General features: G+C 43.6%; 1 protein-coding gene across 2 annotated transcripts in view; it reads right to left on the reverse strand.

The window, feature by feature from the left end:
* The window catches only part of ofcc1 (orofacial cleft 1 candidate 1), a 73,158-nt gene that overhangs the window by 45,122 nt on the left and 5,777 nt on the right, over nt 1–22,259 (reverse strand). For both annotated transcript variants that reach the window (XM_078095709.1, XM_078095710.1), the window contains exons 3-15: nt 20,963–21,029; nt 20,408–20,590; nt 17,367–17,471; nt 16,639–16,722; nt 14,319–14,525; nt 13,918–14,015; nt 12,547–12,681; nt 12,166–12,242; nt 10,818–10,947; nt 6,486–6,728; nt 3,235–3,383; nt 2,963–3,077; nt 1,971–2,202 (exon numbers count right to left, since the gene is read on the reverse strand). In XM_078095709.1, coding sequence (XP_077951835.1) covers nt 1,971–2,202; nt 2,963–3,077; nt 3,235–3,383; nt 6,486–6,728; nt 10,818–10,947; nt 12,166–12,242; nt 12,547–12,681; nt 13,918–14,015; nt 14,319–14,525; nt 16,639–16,722; nt 17,367–17,471; nt 20,408–20,590; nt 20,963–21,029 — 1,825 coding nt within the window. The remainder of the gene's footprint in view (nt 1–1,970; nt 2,203–2,962; nt 3,078–3,234; nt 3,384–6,485; nt 6,729–10,817; nt 10,948–12,165; nt 12,243–12,546; nt 12,682–13,917; nt 14,016–14,318; nt 14,526–16,638; nt 16,723–17,366; nt 17,472–20,407; nt 20,591–20,962; nt 21,030–22,259) is intronic.

The raw sequence follows: 22,259 nt of genomic DNA on the forward strand, positions 1-22,259 counted from the left end.
ACCCCCAGACTTGACGAGGGGCCGAGGAAGGAGGTAATTTGTTCTTCTTCTCCTCGCTGAATTGGATTTCCATTTTTTTTTTTTTCGGGTGAGGTCGAGGTTGTCCGATCGCTCTCTTCAACCTTGACGTAATCTCCCCCATCTGAAGGCCGTAATTCGCTCCAGAGGTAATGCAGAATGAACAGATCTGTATGCAAACGAGGCGCAAACGTCAGGTCGGCTTAGGGTTCGGCGCGGACGAGGTGTTGTGCAGGACACCTTTTGATCCGTTATTTCACTCGCGGATCGGGTTCACTTCCCAGCTTGCCAGAATGTGTGTGTGTGTGTCTGTGTGTGTGTGAGCCAAAGTACGCAGCCACGTTTTGGTGAAGAGACCTGGTACCTTTTGCCTCGTGTGGCAGAACATAAATCTCTCATGGTGAGTGAGTGCGTCCGTCCGTCCCTCTCTCTCTCTTTCTAGACAGGCAGTCGGTTGGTTGGGGACACTTGTGGGCGTTAGGATCTCTGTGGGGGGTCACAGGTCAGTAGGCGGAGGAAGCGACAAGCTGTGAAATGTAAAAGACCAATTTCTTCCACATGTTTCAGTGCTGGGAGAACACTGCCGAGCTGTCAGCCGGCATCACGTTTAAAATGGGCCAGGGTGCTACCCAGCAGACCTGTCACAACTCATTTGTAATTAAAAAGCCTGTGTGATGTTTAAAGCAGAGCACCCCAGAAACTTTTGAGAACTGTTAAATAAAGATGAGCTGTGCGTGCAAAAAAAAAAGAAAGAAAAGGAAAAGGGGGGATGTATTAATAACAAAAGAGGCTAGCCAGTTGCCTTTGTAGTAGATCAATACCAAGGGAGCCTGGATTTGATTTGTGGCAAAGGCCAGGATGTTGGATTACTTACTAGGTGGGAAACGAGAATAGTTTGTTTTTTGAAAATGAGGAAGTGGACTCTCGCTGCTATTAACGGAGGTCGTTAGTCACCTCTAGATGTGGTTGCAATTGTGGTGTGACCTTGCCTACAACGCCAGATAAGCGGGGCAACCACATCGGACCCGTGCGTCGGTGGATCTGATGGACGTGTGCAAAGAAAAGCAAAATAGCTCCATCACATGAACAGGGAGACATAATCATATTCACACCCGGGAATGTAAGTCTCATATAAACCCTGAGCTGCATATCTGCAGAATCGACAGCACCCTGAGGAGCACAGAAAGCACATTCTTACTGAGAGGCAAAACTGACCACCGATCCAACGGTTCAACTGCATCTGAAATCATTTTCACGATGGATAATGGCATTTAGAGATTAGAATATTTTGCATTGATCTTTTCAAAACGTAATTTGTTAAAGCCAGATAAGTAATTGACGTGAACACAAAGTAATGAAACAACATGGGTCTACCAGGTTCTTTGTTTAGTTTAGCTTAGTTAGACAATAAATAGATACAAACTGTATACATGTAATACTCAGTGACAGATTTCTGTACTCATCCCACATATAATGGCTAAGAAAAGTTCAAAAGTGGTACAAGTATCAACCGCTCATTGAGTTTTTATAACCGTGGAACCTGATGTTTATTTATTTATTCAAAACCCACTTCATCATGCTGTTATTTCATTGGTCTATATACTCTTTTATCCTTCCGCTTACTTATTTAAGCTGGTGGTTACATTATAAAACTGCTTTATTGGAATATGTTTGAAGTCTCAGAAATCAGTGTTGTGCATGCTGCTCAAACATTTGCCTTGACGCTCACTAATCTCTTTTTGACAAGAAGACAACCTTTGTTTGATTTACCTCCCATCTGTCAAACTTGGCCCAGTGTCTGTATACCCGACCCCACCCTGGAGCAAACCCGAGCTGTGAGTGAGGCCTGCCACTCTCCTCGCCCCAGCGCTGGTGACATTAGGGTGACATTTCATCCCCACTGTGGCATTGTCAGGGGGGAGGGGGCGGGGGGTTTATCATAGGAACCCTACCTGGCAAAGATGAGGAAGAGCAAGCGGAATCGGCTGACAGGTGGAGAGGAGACCCCCCGGTGAGAATGCACCCCGGGGGGCTCGCCAGCCCCTGCTCCCGAGGGCATAACTGTGGCTGGGTTAGAGCGGGTTGGACCTCCGTTTGGGTCGTGACTGGGGGGTAAGGTGAAGGATGGAAAAGGGTGATGCGGCGCTCCGGTCCCCCATAGGTTTGGGAAGGGAGCCTCTTTACCTGAAAGATTACAAACAGTTCGAGGTTTTAGTGTGCAATGAACATCACTATAACCGTTTTAAGTTAATGTCATCAACAGTTATGTTCATAGCATTCCAATGAATCACCATCTTGTGTGTGTGTAATTACCCTGCAGGTGTTTGACCTCGAACTGTAGACGTAGCTAACTATTGGCGTTTATCATACCGGGACATAATGCCATAAAATTATTCAATTAAGACCATAAATGTGCCTGGTATAAATATTGCCCATTCTATTGCAAAGATGCACGAAGAATACCTCCTATTTTCATCCCTTGGAAATGAATGCAGTGATGATAGTGCAGTAATACAAACAACATGTCACAGTCGCAGGGACGATTAAAGAGACCGACCCCAGCCAGAGAGCTTTGTTCTGGCTTTTAATTCAATTAAGATGTTTACTAATCTAATCAATGCATCAGCTCAAATGCATCCGGAATTGCTGGGTAAAGATGTGGTTCTTGTTTTCTCTCTGGGGCCATTTTCCAGTTGCTTTTATCATAGAAAACCCCAAAATCCAACCCTCATCTACCCAGATCCACCAACCTGCCTCACAAATTATAGGGGACGGTCACAGGCAGGGGGGGCACATACATAAACACATGACCCACAATCACTCATACCTGCACACAATTATGTATATGACATGAACAAAAACAACAGATGCATGCGCGTGTTTCCTTATTGCACACGCACACACACACACACACACACAGATACAGACATGCAAACACACACACCTGAAAGTACAGGTTGCACAGCCAGTGGTCCAGATCAGAGGAGATGATGGCTTCCATCTTTCTAAACTGGTCCAGTTGTGTGCTCGGCTCCCCCCTGAGCAGAGGGGTTTTGAACCTGGAACAACGACACAGAAACAATATGTAGGAAGGGCGAGGACTGAAAAAATTACTATAATATCATTTCACACCATTTGATGTTTCAGCAGATTAGTGACCTAAATAATCATGCACGTGTATTCTTCAAAACACAAACGGATTCGCCATTACCGCACCTGCCCTGGACGAGGCCGAGGCTCGGCCCGCAGACGGGGAAAGCCCCCCAAGCCAGCACGGAGCCGACGTGGCTGCTGCCTCCCGGGAGCGAGATCAGTTGGAAGACCAGGACCATGGAGGGGACGAGCTCACAGGCCGCAGGTAGGAGCTGCACACACACACACACGGAGTCCAGTCGGCCAGCGTATGTACCACAGTACTAGGTAGGCATGGACTCACAACCAGGAGGACAAGTTACAAACAGACACATGAACGGTAACAAACAGGACAGGAGCCCTCGGGGAGGTAATTAATCTACATCCTAGACTTGAATCCTCATTTAATTTTGTTTTCCGGTTGCTCTTAACTGCCATTCTTACAGCGTCCAACTTAGTAAATAGCCTGAAAAGGAGATGTCTGAATGATAAGAAAAGGATCAAACACAGGGTGGGGCAGGGGGGAGGAATTGACATTACCGTTGAGTTGTATGAGCAGACAGATCCATCAATCAAACTGATGACGTTAACGGTATCTTGCATTAGGCAAAAAGCCTCAGCGGTTAGCAGTCAATGGCAAACATTCTTATTTACCCGCAGAATGGTGGGTTTGTTTAAAAAATGAACTGACAGTGAGGTGTGGGCCACTTCATCCATCACTGGGTGGAAATATTTTATCCCTTTTATTAGTTGTAATGGGAAAACGCACAGGACTTGTTTTAAGACATAAATCATGTGTCCCTCCCACCCGGCTGATAATCTGCTTTTGGTCGGCACCTGTGAGATGATGGGTCGTAGTGTCTGACTCAGGACACAAATTTATGGCATAATATCACGGATTATGGATATTGAGTATATTTTATATGATTCATTTGTTGTAAGAAATATGACCCGCATAAATAGTTATTTGTGTGCATGTGTGAGTGTGACATGCAGTTGTTTGCATATGGGGAGTGTTAATGTGACGCTTGTGAGACTGAATGATTTGCTTCACTGGTTTTCTCACTTCCTGTGTTAGCCAGGGGAGCTGCTAAAAACCATCAAGTATTTTGTTAAATCGAAAACAAAATTGTGTTTGTCCTATTAGGGGAAAGCTAGTATGTTTGTTCACAAAATAAAGGAGGATAGTATTATTGAGCAGGACAAATGAGTTATTTGTCCGACACTAAACCTCCTTATTGCATAACCACAGCATACGATGAAATATTTTAATTAAAAATAAAAAATAAAAAAAATAGTTCTATTTAAAATATCTCCCAAAAGACTTCCTCTGACCATTAAATTACATTTTCTTCCTCAGTTTTCTTCCCCTTTAACATAACATGTAAAATCGTATGCATATATTCCCATTCGGTGCACAAAGACCGTGGGCCCGACTCCTCTTGTGTGCTCCCACTTGCCAGCAAATCCAAGACATCTCCAACTGAACTGCACTGTTTCTGTCTAAATCCAAACCCAGACGCACAAAGCAAAGGGTGATTGAAAAAAAAGAAAGAAGGACAGAGAGGGAGGGAAGGAAAATAAGCTCCTGGCTTCCTCTTACCATCACTAATTCCTCATTTCCTCTTAGAAGGCACTGCGAGCACTCCTACAATCGCAGGCTACAGTGTGGGCAAGAGGAGGGAGGAAGAGAGAGAAAACATCCAGGCCAATCCTGATAGTTCTGGAAACGTGGATCAGATTTGTCTGAGACTATCAATGGGGACAACAACAACAACAACAACAGGTTTGGGTGTAGGAGAGGAGGTAAGGAAGAGTGACACGAGGCATTTAGCGCGCCGTACTTAAACCTTTTTTTTTACCTCTGAATCAGATCCCAGGTCCGCATTCAGTTCATGCCAGTTTTTACCCCGTCCTTTTATGTTTGATGGGAGCTGCAGACAATATTATCAGGATGCTCTCGCTCAGTGAATACGCCCACTTGCACATTGGCAGTGTCCACATGCGCTAAATGCTCCAGCTAAGGCCTTTAGAGTTGCCATCAGAAGACTGAAGAAGCCCTTTCTGAGCCTGTACAAAACTATGTGGAATCGGGGGGGGGGCACTGGATTTAGTGGCTTCTGTTTTAAGGTTTCTCTTGTGTATCTGTGCACACACCATTGACGAATAAACGTCAACAGGGATTTCTAATCCACTGGTCAATATCAAGCATTCAAAATATATATGTAGGTTTTTAAATTTAGCGCAGCCTCTATAGATGATGTTTTTCCTCATAAGAAGGTGGTGGTGCAACGTGCATTGATTTTGGTATGTAATCTGCTGTGTTGTTTCATCACAGGAACCAACTGTGAAAACATGTTTATTCTTGGACCATATATTGGAAATGGAAGTTGTGATATTTTGAATACTAATTTTAGTCAATACCGCCCAACTTTTCCATTACTTCTTTTATCCCCCACAACTGTTTTACAGACGCTCAAATACGTAGAGAAAGTGAGCTAAATCTTTTACTACATTTGTACATTTTCATTCCAATAAAACATTACTTCCTGATATAAATGAATAATTAATCCTGGGTTTGATTTACATGGATTAAATGTCATGTTTGAAAAGTTGTTGTTTTATTCATACGAAGATCCCCGGAGAAAAACCCAGAGGCTGCGTGTGGCATATTTTCATATGCCGTCTTTTACAGCAATATAACTTCTCATAACCCTTTCAATCTTCACTGCAACTGATGAAACCAAGCGAAACAGAAAGAGGAATTTAGAATTACTGTGGCCAATTCAAAATAAAATAAAAAAACGCACTCTGGCCAGTTCTGTCATATTAGCAAAGCGTGTTCTATTCTTTGCTTTTATCTGAGGGGACTGTTGGTTTTTAAGATTGTGTTTTACAAAAATATTCCATGGAATTTCACATCAAAGGCTCCATCCATGTCATTAAAATTTAGCGTGATTTAATTCAGGTTGCCTTAATGTCAAAATTGCTTTCAGATAACAGATTTTTTAAATATTTATTCAAATATTTTGCTGAAAAAAATAATATTCAAAGAGACTTCCACCCCTAATCAGATGTATTAAGGGATTCTTATTAAATAAAATGCACAGTCCCAAATCACAGCTTGTTTCTGTCCTTTGCTTGTTGAATAAAAACACACTAACCCTAACCTTAATTCTAAATGTCTGAAACCAAACATCTGCAGTGTATAAATGTGGTTTCAGCTTTTTGCCACACCAACTAAAATGAATCGCTCCCATTTTTGATGTGTATTCTGATTTGTTACAGCATCATCACCATTTTCCCAGTTTTGCTTTTGTCCAAAGTGTCCTCACCATTAACAGGCTCTGGTTAAAGTGCAGGTCGGTGTCCCAGAACCGCCCCCGATGCGCGACCGGCTCGGCGGACGGCGCCCGCTGTTGCTGCTCTTTCTTGCTGCACCAGGCTAGAGCCGGGCCCCCGAGGCGGCCGTGGAGGGCCACGCTGACTGTGTAGAGGCCCCTCGGCAGCTTGTCTCTGGCAGCTCTTACGCAGCACACACGCACCTCCACAGGCTGCAGCGTTGTGCTCTGGGTCACCTGTGATACACAAAGTGCAGAGCATCAGGTTATAATACAGTATATATTTTTTCTCATCAATTGAATTCATTACTGTGGACAGTTGGAGTAATGGGTTGCAATGTTTGATCATCTATGAAGATTAAAGTATGTTTTTCTGTTTGTAATTAAAGACTGAATCATCAGAGCGTGTCACTTACTGGTAAAAGGAATTAGTCAACGTGCTCCGTTGGCAGTCGGATGCAACGATGTTGACCACCGTTTCAAATGCTGGCAGCAGATGTGATATTTATTCTAATCTGCATGCGTAACTACTGGTTTGGAGCGGTATGTAAATATAGTTTTGTACTTTGTTTTTTACTACTTCCTCATTGATAATTAGCTGTTTTTAAAAATAGAAATATCCTCCCATATCTCCGTTCTTGTAGGGAAGGATGTAAATGAACCTTCTTTCTCCTGTCTTATCTTTGCTCCGCTTTGCAAAAACATTTTATTTTCATTACTGAGGTTGCAGGTTGCAGTGGTGCCGTACTGAGCTGCATTATATGGTGCTTTTTCCCCTTTAAAAAATGAGAGGGGGAGGGGCTAAATATTACCTCAACCCCAAATATATAATTTAATTTAACTTCCATGAAAGCGTAGCGACAGGCATCGTAAAAGGAAACTTTATGGCAGAACACTTGTACTGGATTCTACTATGCTGCCCAGGTGTAACTAATACAGGTACTACAAGTAACACCTAATAAAGTGGCCACTGAGTTTATGTTTGTAGGGAATAGAGTGTTACTGGCATTAATAACTTTGTGGGCCTACCAAGGCGTTGGTTGCACTGGTCCCAATAAAGAACCAAGAGGATTTCTCCTTTTGGATTTTGAATTATTGACGAGAAATATGTTATATGAACCAATTGTCAGAAGCAAAAAGCTAAAAAGGACAAAAAAAAGCTTATCTTATTGTCTTATTTAGCCAGCTTTTAAAAGTTGCCTTTTTAATATATGCTAATTAGGGATTCACCAATATATTGTATGAGTTAGAACAAATTCTGGTTATTTAGCTGGCGTTAACCACAAATCCTCAAGCATCTAAGAAAAAATCCATTGCAAAGTCCTGAAAGTGCAAAGATGCAACTCAATTCAAGGTATTAAGACTCATTCCTGCAGCACTAAGAGAGTCACACACATTGCGTTTGATTTGGTTTGGGAGTGAAGTGGGAAAAATATCCTGACCCCGTTCCATGCAGCAACACACCAAAACACCAAACAACAAACAGAAAATTAGGATGTTTATCTGGAGATAAGACAGCACGGCCACAGTAAATCAAGTCACTAAGAGACCTAAATGATATGGATCCATATACAAACAACTATTTATTTCTTCATCCGTTTGCTGATCGACAGAAGTGTTTTTGTCCGATTGCATACAGGCAGTCACATATGTAATACATGGCCAGTGCAGCTGCAGGCTTCCATCTGGTGAACTCCATTCAACCATTTAGGGGCTAAGTGCCTTGCTTCAAGGGCACATCAGCATTCCTTGTTACCGAAGGTCGAGAGTGGCGTTCTTCCCCCCCCCCCCCCCCCCCCCTGCGGGCCGCACTGCCCATTCAGATGATGGCATCGAGACGCCAACCTTCTGGTAGCGCGCGCATCTCACTAACCTCCAGGCTACATCAGCCCACTTGTTGTTTGTTTGCTTGTTTGTTTTGGTGACATGTGCCTCTTTTTTAGGGCTTAGGATGAGTAATAGGGTAAGCTGGTGAGACAGTTTTGTTGATTTATTTTTCATGAAAACATAATTGGAGAACAAAAGAAACACATATTCCGTCTTTTGTCCCCGATGGCATCCGTTGAACAGCACTGAAAGAAAAGTCAATCTGGCTTAAAGAGAGCCAGCCGGCCTCCATCAACATTTATATGGTTTTTTAAACGTCCAAAGCAATGTTGGTTTGTCCGTTTCTTGGCTGCTTGGACAATTTGTCCATCCGTTTGTTCACCAACGAACCATCTGAATGAGCATTTCACGTGTTGACCAACTTCCTATGGCTACTTTTGAGAGTGTGGCCATTAAAGCCCTCAATTCCAATCAATGACTCAGTAACACGAGGCCACGTGTCCAACCCCTTTCCTTTAGCGCGCGCTTCACATCCTAAGCTAACGCCGGCTGGCGGTGCACATTGCTCTGCTAGTCCGCGTGGAGGGGGCAGGCGCGTGCGGAGCCCCGCAGTGATGCCCCTCAATCTTTCCCACTGTGCGCATCTTTGCATACCAAAACAACAAAAACAATTTAGGCAGAAGTGAAATTAGTATAATTGGTGGCAAAGCGGTTTAGCCCACACATCTCACGTTTGGGGGGAGGTGACGGAGGCCTCCGAGTCCCCGCACTGGAAAGAGACGCATGCACGAGGACTGAAAGGGGAAGAGGAGGAAGATGAGAGAAAATCAAAAATAAGCAAACAAAAAAACAATAACATCACACCGCTGTCATTTCTTCGCTCCGTATGTTACCGAGTATTGTGATTATCTGGCCCACATGCTTGCACAGACGATGTAAGAGACAGTCAAGACAGAGAGGCGAAGGTAAAAGGTGAAGTGAGCCAATTTTTCATATCAGAGGTGGTTTGTTTGCCCCGAGCTTGAGTTGTGCCTAAAGTGCCATAACATTACAGCACTCCTACAGATGAGATCAAAGGCTCCAGCGAGGGATCCTCTGTGGTTTTGTTGGCAAGCAGCCGTCCTTTCGCTGAAATATCTTTTCAGGGCTTTCCACACATTGACTGATCACACAGAATGCACTCCTAATAGAGACAGGAAATGCCACATACAAAAACTTCCTTTCTTTCTAAGTATGGGCTAATATTCAGAGATTAAGCTTTCTCGTTAATTATTTTCATTTTAATTAGTAAATCTTAATTAACAATGAACATTTACCCCTTAAAATTTTTTGGCTTCGGAATGAAGGAGGGGGGTGAAGAAAGGAGAGAATAAATATGACAATCTTTTCGGGACCTGCGGGCAGGATTACTGATGCAGGCTGCCTTAGTTATTAAACACGTTCTAAATTAAATGCCTCCATGAATTTTGCACAGAAATATATTTTCATAGTTTTGCATGCCAAATGTGACATTTTATATTTCAGATTCTTCTCGCTGCAGTAATTTTAGGGAAATGTCATATAAACAAAGATTTTGTCATTTACCAAAGGAAATTACTATGCGTGGCAGGTTTGGCCATTGCTTTCTCCCTCTCTCTCTCTCTCTCTCTCTCTCCCCCCTTTGCCCCCTATTCTGCCTGTGCCGGTTGTTTCAAGTCAGCAAGCCATAAAAAATCTTTATCTCAGTGAAACACAGCAATTTGGGAGATAATCGAATGGTGACTGGGGGGCACAAACGCCAGTCTGAGGAATTATACCACAATCTCCCCTGCATTTACAACCTTCCTCAAAGCCAGTTGTCACCCTGGAAGGAAAGCCCCCGACTGAAGATTCATTACATCTTTAAGCCAGCACGGTGGCATGGCAGCCTCATCCCCAGATGCAACACAACGGCGCACTCCTCCCACAGCGGCTGATGCTGCGACTAAAGCCGCATCTTCCTTCTCTCTTCCCCGCTTCTCTGTTCTCTCCTATCGCTGCCTTCAACCTTTTTTCATCTCCAAAGACTCCTTTTTTTCCTCCTACTTAGATTCCTAAAACCACAGACAGCATCCACACAAAGCAGGCAGAGAAAGAAAGTCTTTGTTGTATCTACTGTATAAAAATAATGTGGCTGAATAGTTAGCATCTGTGTACGGTTGCCGCATGTGAATGCGCCTTTGTGTTGGTGTGTGCACATGTGTCCATTAGTGCAATGAATAGAGGAAAATGACAAAGTAGAAGAATATGCGGCATTATTTCTCCATTCATCACGTTATTTTTACATAATTACGTCATCGGGCTGTTTTTGAAGAAACAACTCTGTGTTTAGTTCATTTGGAAAAAAACTCTGGGATCGATTCTGCCCTCGTGTCTCCTCCGGTGAAGAGACTCAAAGCGCGTGTCACGATCTGTTTGTGTATTCTCTTTGCAACCAGGTGTGCAACTCGCGCCGCGGTCTGAGCGGCTAGCAGATCTTACCGGCCACGGGGGCCGCGATGCTGAAGAAGAAGAGGATTCTGGGAGCTCTGTCATCCGCCCGAGTTTGGCCGTCGCTTCCTCTTGGCCTTCCGCCAGCGCTCTGAGGGAAGGGTTTTCACTGCTCGTACTGCTACACACACAAGAACACAAGGAGCTGACGCTGTTAACAGCCACCTGCATTTTGGACTCTCTGTTTTTCCACTCTGTAGCCAACAGAGGCTCAATCTAATAACAACACAACAAAACACTTTCCGCTGGGTCCCCCCCCCCCCCCCCCCCTCTCTCTCTCTCTCTCTCTTTCCCTCCTTCCCTTTCTCGGCCTTTCAATCTTATCAGTGGTAATGTAATAAGCGGTTGCTTCGCTCTGTGTCCTCGCCGCCGCTCTTAATTCTTCAAAATAAAGCAATATCACAGGGGCCCTGGCCTGCCTGTGACTGGGGATAAGATGCTTGTAAAAGGAAGGATAATTCGGGCAAATAAATGCTCTGCATCAAAGGCAGGCGCGGGGTCTTTCTTTCCCTTCTCTCTCCCTCTCTCCCATCTCGCTGTTTGCCTATCAAAAGTATTACATGTGCTTTCATCAGTTCACAACAAGGCACAACGTGCTTCCTAATGCAATTACTCGACCTCCATTAAATCAGAAACAGTGGAAACAAATGAATTACACATTTCTTACGAAAACCACAAGTCAGCTTCCCGTCTCTCCTCTTTATTTTTTTTATTTATTTTTTTCTCCTCTCAGAGGCGGAGGGAGAGAGAAATAGTGAAATCATTTCTCATTAAATTTCAGGCAGATGTAGCCCTAGGTGATGCACAGAACGTCTCCCATGTCTAATAGCCACCCACCATTGATATAAGAAGGAATTTACAGGGTTCAAGGCTGTCGAGAGGAGGTCATCTCGCTAAACTCCGAAACCACAGTAATCCGACGGGGCTGGTGTCCGACTCCCACCCACCCGTAAAATAACCAAACACGAGACGCGCTACTGATGTGCGCAGTAGTTTCCTGATGGTATCACGTCAGCCAGCACGGTACTCCATAATTGCTGAAAAGTTAAACATGCTAAGCTGCCGGCCCGTGGCGCTCCCGCTGCCAGATTTGACGTGTGATCTCCGACTAAAGTGGAGGCACCAGGAATTGATGCGGCTGCCAGCCCAACGACAGTGACAGATTCCCGTCACCTCCAGCCACGCTACCCACAATGCAACGCCCATCAACGGGAGGAGCCACGCGGAGCACATCCGGATTCCGTGCCACTCAGTGGAATCGCAAACGATTACAAAGCTTACAGTTATGCGACATCGATTGCACGTGCGGAGGGTCAAATGTCAAACGGTCCAGGCTTACCGGGGCAGCGGCGTGTTGAGTCGGGGCTGCGGGGCGTCGCTCGCGGCCCCGTCACAGTCCCTTTGTGTTTGGGGCGCCTTTTAAATATTAAAGCGGATATGTTAACAAACGCTGGTAATGTGTTAACAGTCATTAACATTGTCAGCTAATTGAGAATGTCATGTAAACACCACATCAGTCTAAATTACAATGTAAGTTATTATAAATGTTTATGACTAATAGTCATGAAATACTTTAAAAGTGAGCTGAGGTAATGGATAACAATGATTGAGCCTGTGAAATCCTCCCTAAGCAGCAGTCCCAATGTCCTGCAGGATTACTTACGACTCTAACTAACAAAACAGCGAAGGATTCTTACGTGTGCATCACACGGACCTTTACCTCAACGCTCCCAGCGAAGACGGCCATCAGTCTCTTCTTTCTCTTTGCCCACTCGCTCCTCCTCAGCGGCCCCTTCCGAGCCGCCGCCTGCTGACAACCGGTGTAAACCCGCGTGCGCGCTTTCTTTGGATGCCGCTTTGTGAAAACAGGGCAGTTGCACCATAATGGCAGAATTAAGCACAAGGAGCAACTGTAATGCAATCTGCAGGCAATCGATAGCGAGCCAGGCCCTAAAGACATGTAGCGTTTGATGAGTATTTCTGCCGGTTTTTACATTCAGTCAGCACATTCACGCTCCCCATTCAGACGCATTGACACTGCTAAGTGACAGCGTCTCGCCCTGTAGAGGCTTTGTGCGGCAGAATAGAGAAGGAAGAAAAACACTATTATTTTTAAAATAGATGTGAAATCTCTGGTGGATAATGTGCTTTCAATGGGAGGTGGGTGTGAAGACAGAAGGAGAGCGCATACATATTATAGCAGAGTAAGATAACACTGATCCAAATACTGATACAGTACACAGTAGACGCTACTATTATCCAGTCAGGGAGGATGAGTCAACTGTTGCTGTGGCTTCCAAGTGATTCCCCCCCTCCCCTCCAATTATGTGTACCTTCTATTCATATAATATGATGCTCCTACTCTCTTTTCAAGTGAGATTATGACTAATACATGGATACAAGTTCTGCATTCTCTGAAAATGCATTAATGTTGGGGTTTCTGTGCAATCTAGATTTGCCAACACAATTGAAGCCCTGCGTTCTTGTGTTTGAGTAGCTTCAGAGTCTAACGCCGGTTTGCGAGATCCCCACAAAATAAAACGAGTCACGCTCTATTTCTCCTGAACAGATCATGAGACGGGTAAAGAATGGAAGTAATCAGCTGTTTTCAGAGACAAATATGCAAATTAAAGAAAAAAAACAACAACAACAAGTTCAAAGAGAGAACAAAACTCGCTCCTCAAATAAGTTCATTGTGTGAGCACATCGTACGTAGCAGAGATTATGCAGTTGAAATCCATGCACAGATTGTGAGCTGACGATGAATGAGTTATCCAACCCTGAATGAATGCATGTTCTGCAAAAAGCAATTTCAAATGACTGCATTCAGCTGAGATTGAGAACATCTCTGACGAACTTTTATAAAGGTAGGCTGGGGACAAAAAGAGGACCAAATATGGAAGGAACAAGAAAGAAAATTAGTACGGCGAGTACGTAACCCTCCCACATATGCACAGACAAGACACACACACACACACACACACACACAATGTCCATTAGCCAAAGCCAGTGATACACAGCATAATGGACATGGCTGATGTGCTGGTGAATATGGGATGATGACACAGATATTCCTCTTTGTAGCCCTGACCTGCTGCAGTGAAAGGCTGCCAAGCGTGATCATGTCAGGACGCACGCGCTCCCTCGGCTGCTGGGCGTAGTGGGGGATCACCTCCTCAGCTGGGCTCACTGCAAGAAATACTAGTTACACGCCTTATAATATTATCACAAAAATACTGCAGCATTATTCTTTATTTTGATATAATGTCATGTGTCCACTATTAAAATCTGAGGTAATAAAAAATTTACCAGATATAAAGAATCGAAAAAATGTATCGCACTTCCTGGAGTGATTCCTTGCTAGCTCTATCAATGAAATAATGCAGGTTTAAAGGAAACACACGTTACTATCACACTCGGCTCAATGTTGTGATATCAACACAATAACAAATAACGTACCAGTGTAAAACATAAATGAAAGCATAGCATTACTTTTTGCAGTGACTTCTCTGTCCATTACCATCCTCCCTGCTTCGAGTCCAGCACATACACCAGCCTGGGTTTTGGCGGCGGTGTTGGTCTGGGAGGGCCCGGAGCCCGAGGCCTCACCACCGCTGTGCAGCAGCAGTCGCTGCTCGAGCACCGGATCACCCGCCTTCACCTCCAACACCTCCTCATCCCTGAAGGCTGGCAGCGTACCTGGAGAGAACCGCATCAGTGGGCACACACACACACAGTTACTGATGGATGTGCATACTTACTCAGATCCAGAAACTGTATTCACAGAGTATGTACAAATATGTGTGCAGGTGGACAGTGGTACAGCAACTCACATGAATACGATGCGTACATTGACAAAGGATAATGTTAGTATCGTATTCAAGCCCACTTTTGATGCAGTTATGCCTAAATCTTGTCATTGACTTATTGAAATTGAGAAAAGACCGTAGTTCTAATAGGGCTCCATGAAAGAGTTCTTCATTCAAGCAAAGTCAAGGTTTTTTACAAAGAAAAATCTAAATGTACCTGAAACATTGAAAAACGTTTAACAAAATGCACGTTGGGAATCTCATAATGAAATACATATCGTAGCGTTGGATAATCTTAAGAGCATGTAAAATTGGTTACTTAAACTTGAACTGAGAGCAGATATAGAATGCGTTGCTATGCAAAAAATCAAAAGGAGATGTTGTGTTTTGGTTGCAAATAACGGTAAAGTTGTGAACGTATTACAATAAACCTTTTCCCTGACGCCATAGGTGAAGTTTTTATTTAGTAGCCTGTAATTAATTGCTGTAAGCAGGGAAGCATAATTCACAGCAGCTAACCTGCTGGCTTTGTCTCTTTTCTAGTCTGCTGCACCGCCTTGGTGGAAAGCGAGAGGTATTCTTTTGAGCATCAGTGTATTCAACGTGTGCAGTCCAATGTGCACAACAGCCAAAGCTGTTCTCACTGACTAATGCTTTTCACATAGAAGCTGATATCAATTCCTGACGTCTTACCGAGAACCAGAAGGAACAGAACAGCCTTCAGTGTTCTTTCATCTCAGCCAAAGCAAGAAAAATGTATTGAGATTAAAAAAAGCAAGAACTGAAGATCTTAGACAGACAGAAGGGATTTTTCTAGGAACGTCTACAGCGCGGGCCTCTGCGCATTTTATTAACGCTCGTATCGTATTCATGCTCTGTCTGCGCGCGCCGCTTTATGGCAGGCTATAGACGCCAACACAAAAGCCATGGGAAGCAGTCACAAAATGTCAGGATCAGTGGTGACATTCACAGCGCCGGCTGCAGAGAAGACACGCGGCCTACACCGGTGGGAGGCATCTATACAACAGCATACGGTGATTGTCATTGAAGCCTATTGTAGCTGGGAGAAGTGCTTGCTGGCAGGCGCCGTGTCCAAGCCGTACAGAAGTAAGAAGTGTCTCTTCCCTTCCCTTCCCTGTCTCTCAGCCTATTGCACGGAGGGAAACTGTTAATCCAAGATCCTCTTTACTTTTTCGGTGGGATTTCATGAAACATTCCCGGACAATGGATTGCGCCGCTAATCTCGGCGGTACAGCTAAATCCGAGACAATGGCGAATAATACAAGCCTGCTAAATTCTACCGTGTTGAAGCGGGCCTAAACCCATCACTTGTGCGCCGGAATTACAAGGGAGATGTGCGTCGTGTCAACAGGATCTGCTGCGACTGTCTTCGCCCAGAACAATGCAAAGCTTAAACCACCTCAATGTTGCCTGGCTGGCTACGCATTTAAATAAAACTGAGCTAATGAGGAAAAGACACGCCTACTGTGGGACAATGGCTGTGCTTAGAAAGCTGACTGCAAGCGAAGGTCCATTTCTAGTCTTATTCTTTGTTCCACGTTAGTGCTGCTTCCAGTGTTAGTGGCATTTTATTTTTGTCGGGGTTGTTTATGATTTTTATGTCTCGAACTTAACCTAAAGATACTGCACCTCTTTAAAGTCCAACTTAAGCAAAAGATCAATGTGACGTGTGAAATGTTCGATGACTCATCCTGGACTTTTGTAATTTTGTATGACAGTGTTTTATTTATTTATATATCTCCATGTAAATTTAGTAAAGTGATTAATTACACACCTGGTCCCACAGTGTGAAAATTAAAAAAATTCACAAAATCTTAAAATCATTAACCAGCAGTTACACATTTGGATAAATGTTTCAATTGTCAATTTGTACTGTAAATAGTTCTCGATTTAAGAAATGCAAAAATAAAGCAATCTTTCTGAATTAAAGGAACAGGATTACTGGAGGAACTCCAGTATTAAAGTAAGATGAGGATACATACCAGGTATATTAATGAAGGTATCCTCCTCATCCAGCAATGCAGACATTCCATGATACAGTCTGTTTTCATCAGCATTCAATGTTGCTACAAGTCAAAACAATTATAAAATGAGTACAGCGTCGAAAGCTGCTGGGAATCACATGCATATGTGTGCTTTAAAATGACTTTCTACTTATCAGACAAGTCAATCTAAACCTCATCTTAACATGCAAACCAGAGATATTAGCCGTGGCTGGAGAGGGGTGAAAATCAAGTGTGTGCAGAGGGGTAATGAAATAGGAGCATTAACATGCCTGTTAGCCGGCCTGTCATCATGTGATGAGATTTGGTCTGGCGAATCCTTTGATATTACACGGCACTGATATCCAAAAGATACAGGTGAAATGGCTTCTCCATTAATAGCCATGTTTCATTATAACATGCATATTACTTGGCTCCCAAGAGCTCGCTTTTAATAGGCCTTCTTTGGGAGGGGTCTGCAAACTATTGATGTGGCTCTGCGTGTGTCATCTGACAGGAGAAAGAAACCCCGGCTGAAATGAGAGCCCACCGACGCTACGCGACCTTCGCCAATGACAGCGAGTCGCGCAGCCAATCTGCCGACGCCGCCTCTCGGTGTATTTACATAGACCGGCCCCGCCGTCACAAACGGGCGGCCTGCTGCCGGTGATCTCTCTCACCTCACTTTAATGAACCGAGGAGAACTATTATGACGGAGAATGACATACTTAATTCCAGCTCATCTACCGCGCCGGCCCCGGCCGTCCCGCTACGCCTTGGGTCTGTCTGCTCGGCCCACGACGGGTCAAAGTCATTTTGGCCGCGTTGATTTCCTGTGGAAAGGTGCGAGAAGCGGGAGAGTGAGAGAAACAGCGCATGGGAGTTGGCATTGGGTGCGTGGGTGGGGAGATGTGGTGGGGGGGTGGAGGGGTTTGAGGGGGTGCACAGGTGCGGGTTAGTGGTTATTAGAAGCACGTGAAGCGAAATGTTAATTTTCAAACCCACACTGTAGAAGGGCAGCGGCAGCGGCTGCTACCAGATAAGGCGGAGCCGCGGTGAGACAGAGACTGCAGAGGCGGCAGGAGAGAACTGGGAATGAGACTGCCGGGTTCCCCGGTGCAACTTCTGCACGGCCCGCGGTGCTCTGGGGCCTAATTAGCATGCCAGCAAAAGGTCACGGCAGGCAATCTCTTAAATACAACTGCCATATGTTTGCCGTGTTCAAAAGGAACTAATGAGAAAGTCTTCAAGCTCAAAAGTACCTGGAATTTCAAAGACAATACCTTCTAAATGCTCTGAGGTCAGCGGCCCAGAGGACCGGGCAAGTTTGGAGGAGCAGATCCAAAGGAAAATAACCTCAGCCCATGTCTCATTGACTTCTTATTAGCAATCATTGACCTATGGGTATCAAGTCTGCTCCGCAGAGTTTATGGGAATCCAACGGCTCCGGGGCTCTTCCTATTAAGGGTGCACCCCACCGAGCAGCTTTCTTAACCCCAAATCATTCTCATTACAGGTATTGAATATTCCACTCCAATCTAAATTGCTTTGCTTGTATTTCTCAGGTTGTGGGGCGAAAAAAAAAAGAAGAAGGCATGGCGCATTAAATCATGTCATATATTCCACACAAGAATTGCCTATACAGAATTTGGTGGGTATTGGTGCATGTGTGCATGTAAATTGGGGGAAGTATGCTTTTATAGAAGCACCACTGGTCCACTATACGCAAAAAAAGCTCCCTGCGATTATTCCGTGTTCATATCACGTACCTGGCAGAAGGTTTTCACACACTGTCCTTACTCAGACTGAAGGAAATATGAAAGAGGAGGAGCTGTATGGGATTTAACGTGAAATTCACACGTTAAATCCCTCTACATTAACAAACATTTTGGACAATTTCTCTGCAAATAGCTCTGAGGTTATAAAATCCTTTTTTTAAACACAAATTTGCATAATGCTGGTGGCCTCGTGGATCGCCTTTTGAATCATATCTGTGATTTACCTAAATAGTCTGGCTGTCCTCCAGTTCATCTCTCTAATGAAAATTTCAACCCTCTGTTCTCATATGCACATTATCAGTAACTGGAATGTCTTTCCAGCCAGAGTTACTGCTAACAGAGAATGATAGATGAGGAAAAGATTTTGGTTATGGACAAGTATAAGTGTCACAAGCACGATTTAATGTGCCTTTGTGATACACTGAGCGGCCCTCCGTGTCAACACGGAAGAAGTTTTGCTCATTTTGTGCAAGTGGTTTGTTTTTGCAAATCATATTTTGTGTAATTACCACAAAAGTTATACATTTTTCTAAAACACACAGTGTTTGATATACATGTATTTTTTAAGTGGTCTTGACAGAGGCCTGTTAATAACAAAAACGTATTCATATGGTGCCGTTATGAAATATTTCCTATTTTCCAGAGTTGTAATTTCATTAAACTACCATATGGTTAAGTTCATTTTGTATGCTTTAAGGGTATGGTAAGTGGCCTAATTAACATTTCCAATTAATAGGACAAAAAAGAAAAGAGGAAAATCAGTAGCCTCCCTCATCAGCATCAGCATGTCAATATACATTTGGACATAGTCGACATTGATGCACTATAAGAGACACTGGATCTTCTTTTCTCATAAAATCGGACTTAGTTATGTTTTCTTGATTTGGTTGACAGCATTCCTTCACCAAAGGGACAGTTTTGAACCTTTTAAAGTGTGCTTGCCTGAGATATACTGATTTGGACAAAACCTTTTAGCCGCCCAATAGATAGGCTCAACCAAAGATAAAAAGTGTATGTATATTTAGAATATTTTCCCCTGCTCTCTTCAAAAGGCCCAAGACTGGATCAGTGCAGTCAAATGTCACTTTCAGTGCGGTTTTCCAACAAAGATACTGACAAGAAGCGTGCTTGACTGCAGAAAACACACAGGACAAATGACCAAATACCTCATACAGACCCACTTCAAAACGCACACATGCATAAACAAAACGGAAAGAAAGAGGATGACTTCTGAGACGCTTGATTGCTCTCCTTAAGTTGCTCTCTTTATCTGCAGGTTTATACGTGTTCATGTTGTCACGACGGGCAGATCCACGCACCACGGTGATGTGCAACCATGCCTCTTGTGTATCACACATCACGACAATAAATGATAATAATTACTTGCCATGCACAGCGAAAGGCAAAATAAAGCACATTAAATCAAGAGTATCACATGTGACTCATCCTTGAGAAAACTGGCACGCTCGCAACCTTGAACGCATCCTAATTCACCATCCCATTCCTCAAGAGTTCTCCCTGACATCCTGAATTATAAGGGGCCACATTCGTATGCCTCGATCGGCCTCAAGCCGTGTTTCGGGGGCGTTGTGAGTACACCGCACAGACAGCGGATCGGCTCGGTTAGCGTAGTAGCGTATGTAAATGCATCTCTCCGATGACTCCAGCCCACCACAAGGCATGTAGCCGAGAGTGGGAGTCAAGGCTGATTGTGTCGAGGGTACTTCTAGATGGAGACGGAACACCCACCGCTGTGGCGTTCTCCAGCGGAGGAAGAAGTTATACGAGGGTTTTGCTCGTTAGGACGCGCTCGCCTCGCAATGCGGGGACCACGGCCCCCCCCCCCTCTCCCCTCCCCGCCTCCCCTCACGAATTGGGAGGGAGTCAAGAGAGAGAGGAAGAGAAGACGGAAGAGTGGAGCGAGAGAAAGGTTGGATCAGGAACACAGCTACTGTCAACGAATCTGAGGCTAATGAAGAATGAAGCTTCACCTCTTTCTTTGGCAGGGGCTCGCAGCTCCATTTTTTTTGGGTGAGCTGCAAGGGTGCTATCTGGCCTGTCACCTCGGATTTCTCTCCCCAGCCACGCAGGAGGAGCGAGGGAGATTTCGACGCCTCCTCCTCCGTCGAATGCCGGGTTCTCTATGCCCACCAGAGTGTCTCTCTGCTCTCGCCCTGACGAAATAAGGAAGAGCATGAATTTAAAAAAAATACAAAACGCTTACAGTTAGGTCAAAGTAATTCAAAGTAACTCATAAAATAACAAAATAACATTTATTGGCCACAAAATGTTTCTATTGGTGATTTCTGTGCCCCTAAATGTTTGAGCGCATCCTCCGAGAATGACACTAAAACACAATTAGGTTAAAATTAAATTTGAATCCTGCAAAGGAGGAGAAAAAAAAGGGAAGAAGAAGAAATGATTAAAATAATTACAAATTGTGCCCTGACAAGCAAGAGCAAAATTTAGCCCAAAGCCATTTGTCTGTAATTAGTTAATTAATCCTTACACAAATTATGAGCAATAACTCATCAAGCAGGACTCACCCATCAGAAATTCAGCCGACTTGGATTTCTTCTGCTTAGGTTGCTGCAGAGCCTTCTGCTGTAACTTCTGGAGGGAAATTGTTAAATGAATAAATTAGCTGCAGAATGAAGATCATCATTTATGATCCGCAACTAACGCAGTATTTTAAATATGGGACGACACTAAAATGTCATTTAATTTACATCGCCGCTAAAGGGGTCAAGCACTAATTGAACAACAGGAGTGGAAAAGAATTTAATCATAAATAGATAAGAAAAGTTGACATGAATGTGTAATGAAGGTCACATTAAAATACTTTCTCCTTGTTTCTAAAATGAATGGGCAACTACACTCTCTCCTGGAAAATTATGCATTTTCTCACAGGCTGCATGAGAGTACACAGTCTCTGTGTGCAAATGAGTATGGAAATCCAGGCACACTGCTTCTCATTAGTTCCATTCACAGGAACCCAACCTAAAACATCTCAAAGGAGAGAAAAAGGCCTGTTATCAGGCCTCCTTGTATGCTGTAAAGCTTGGATTTGTAATATATTAATTTCAATATATGTAATGATTAAAACAAATGTGACATACAGGTGATTCATCTATCTCTTATATATATATATATATATATATATATATATATATATATATATATATATATATATATATATATATACTGTAAATGTCATCACTATTGGGACTTGTAGGTGGTCTAAATTTCAATGGATGGAAAGAAACGGGTTCCTTTGAAAATCAAGAGTACGGGAAGCAAACTGCAGTCCCACATTGCTCTCATTTCTGTGGACATGCCAAAGAATGAGAAAGCTGAGGTAAAAGGCATAAGTAGTTGTTTTTGTTATGGATATGTTTACATAAGAATGCACCATATGAAAGGGCTCGGTTGCTCAAAGCGCATGGAGCTTTTTAAGCATCATTTTATGCAGATTTCAGTGATGAACTGTGCTCATGCCCATGAACAGCATGTATTTGTATACAATATTTAATTTCAAAGGCAAAATCAAGGGGCAGAATGGGGAGGGGGGGTTATTTCAACTCTAAATGACAGAGCAATTAAAATGGAGAAGGACTACTTCTAGACCAATCTGGTAAGAGGAGTTTTTGTAAATCTGTTTTTACATTCAACAAGCCCTACAGCAAGACATCCATTTATACCACTGAGATTAATGCTTATCTAATTGTAACTTATTTAAAAACCATTTTCATTTCGACTGGGTACCAATCAGTTTTTCTGAGTTTCACATACTGCCGAGTGTGACACTGGCAAACTCAACATTAGTGGTGATTGTCTCTCTTG

Source organism: Gasterosteus aculeatus, chromosome 21, assembly GCF_964276395.1.
Source record: "Gasterosteus aculeatus chromosome 21, fGasAcu3.hap1.1, whole genome shotgun sequence".
Classification (NCBI taxonomy): Eukaryota; Metazoa; Chordata; class Actinopteri; order Perciformes; family Gasterosteidae; genus Gasterosteus; species Gasterosteus aculeatus.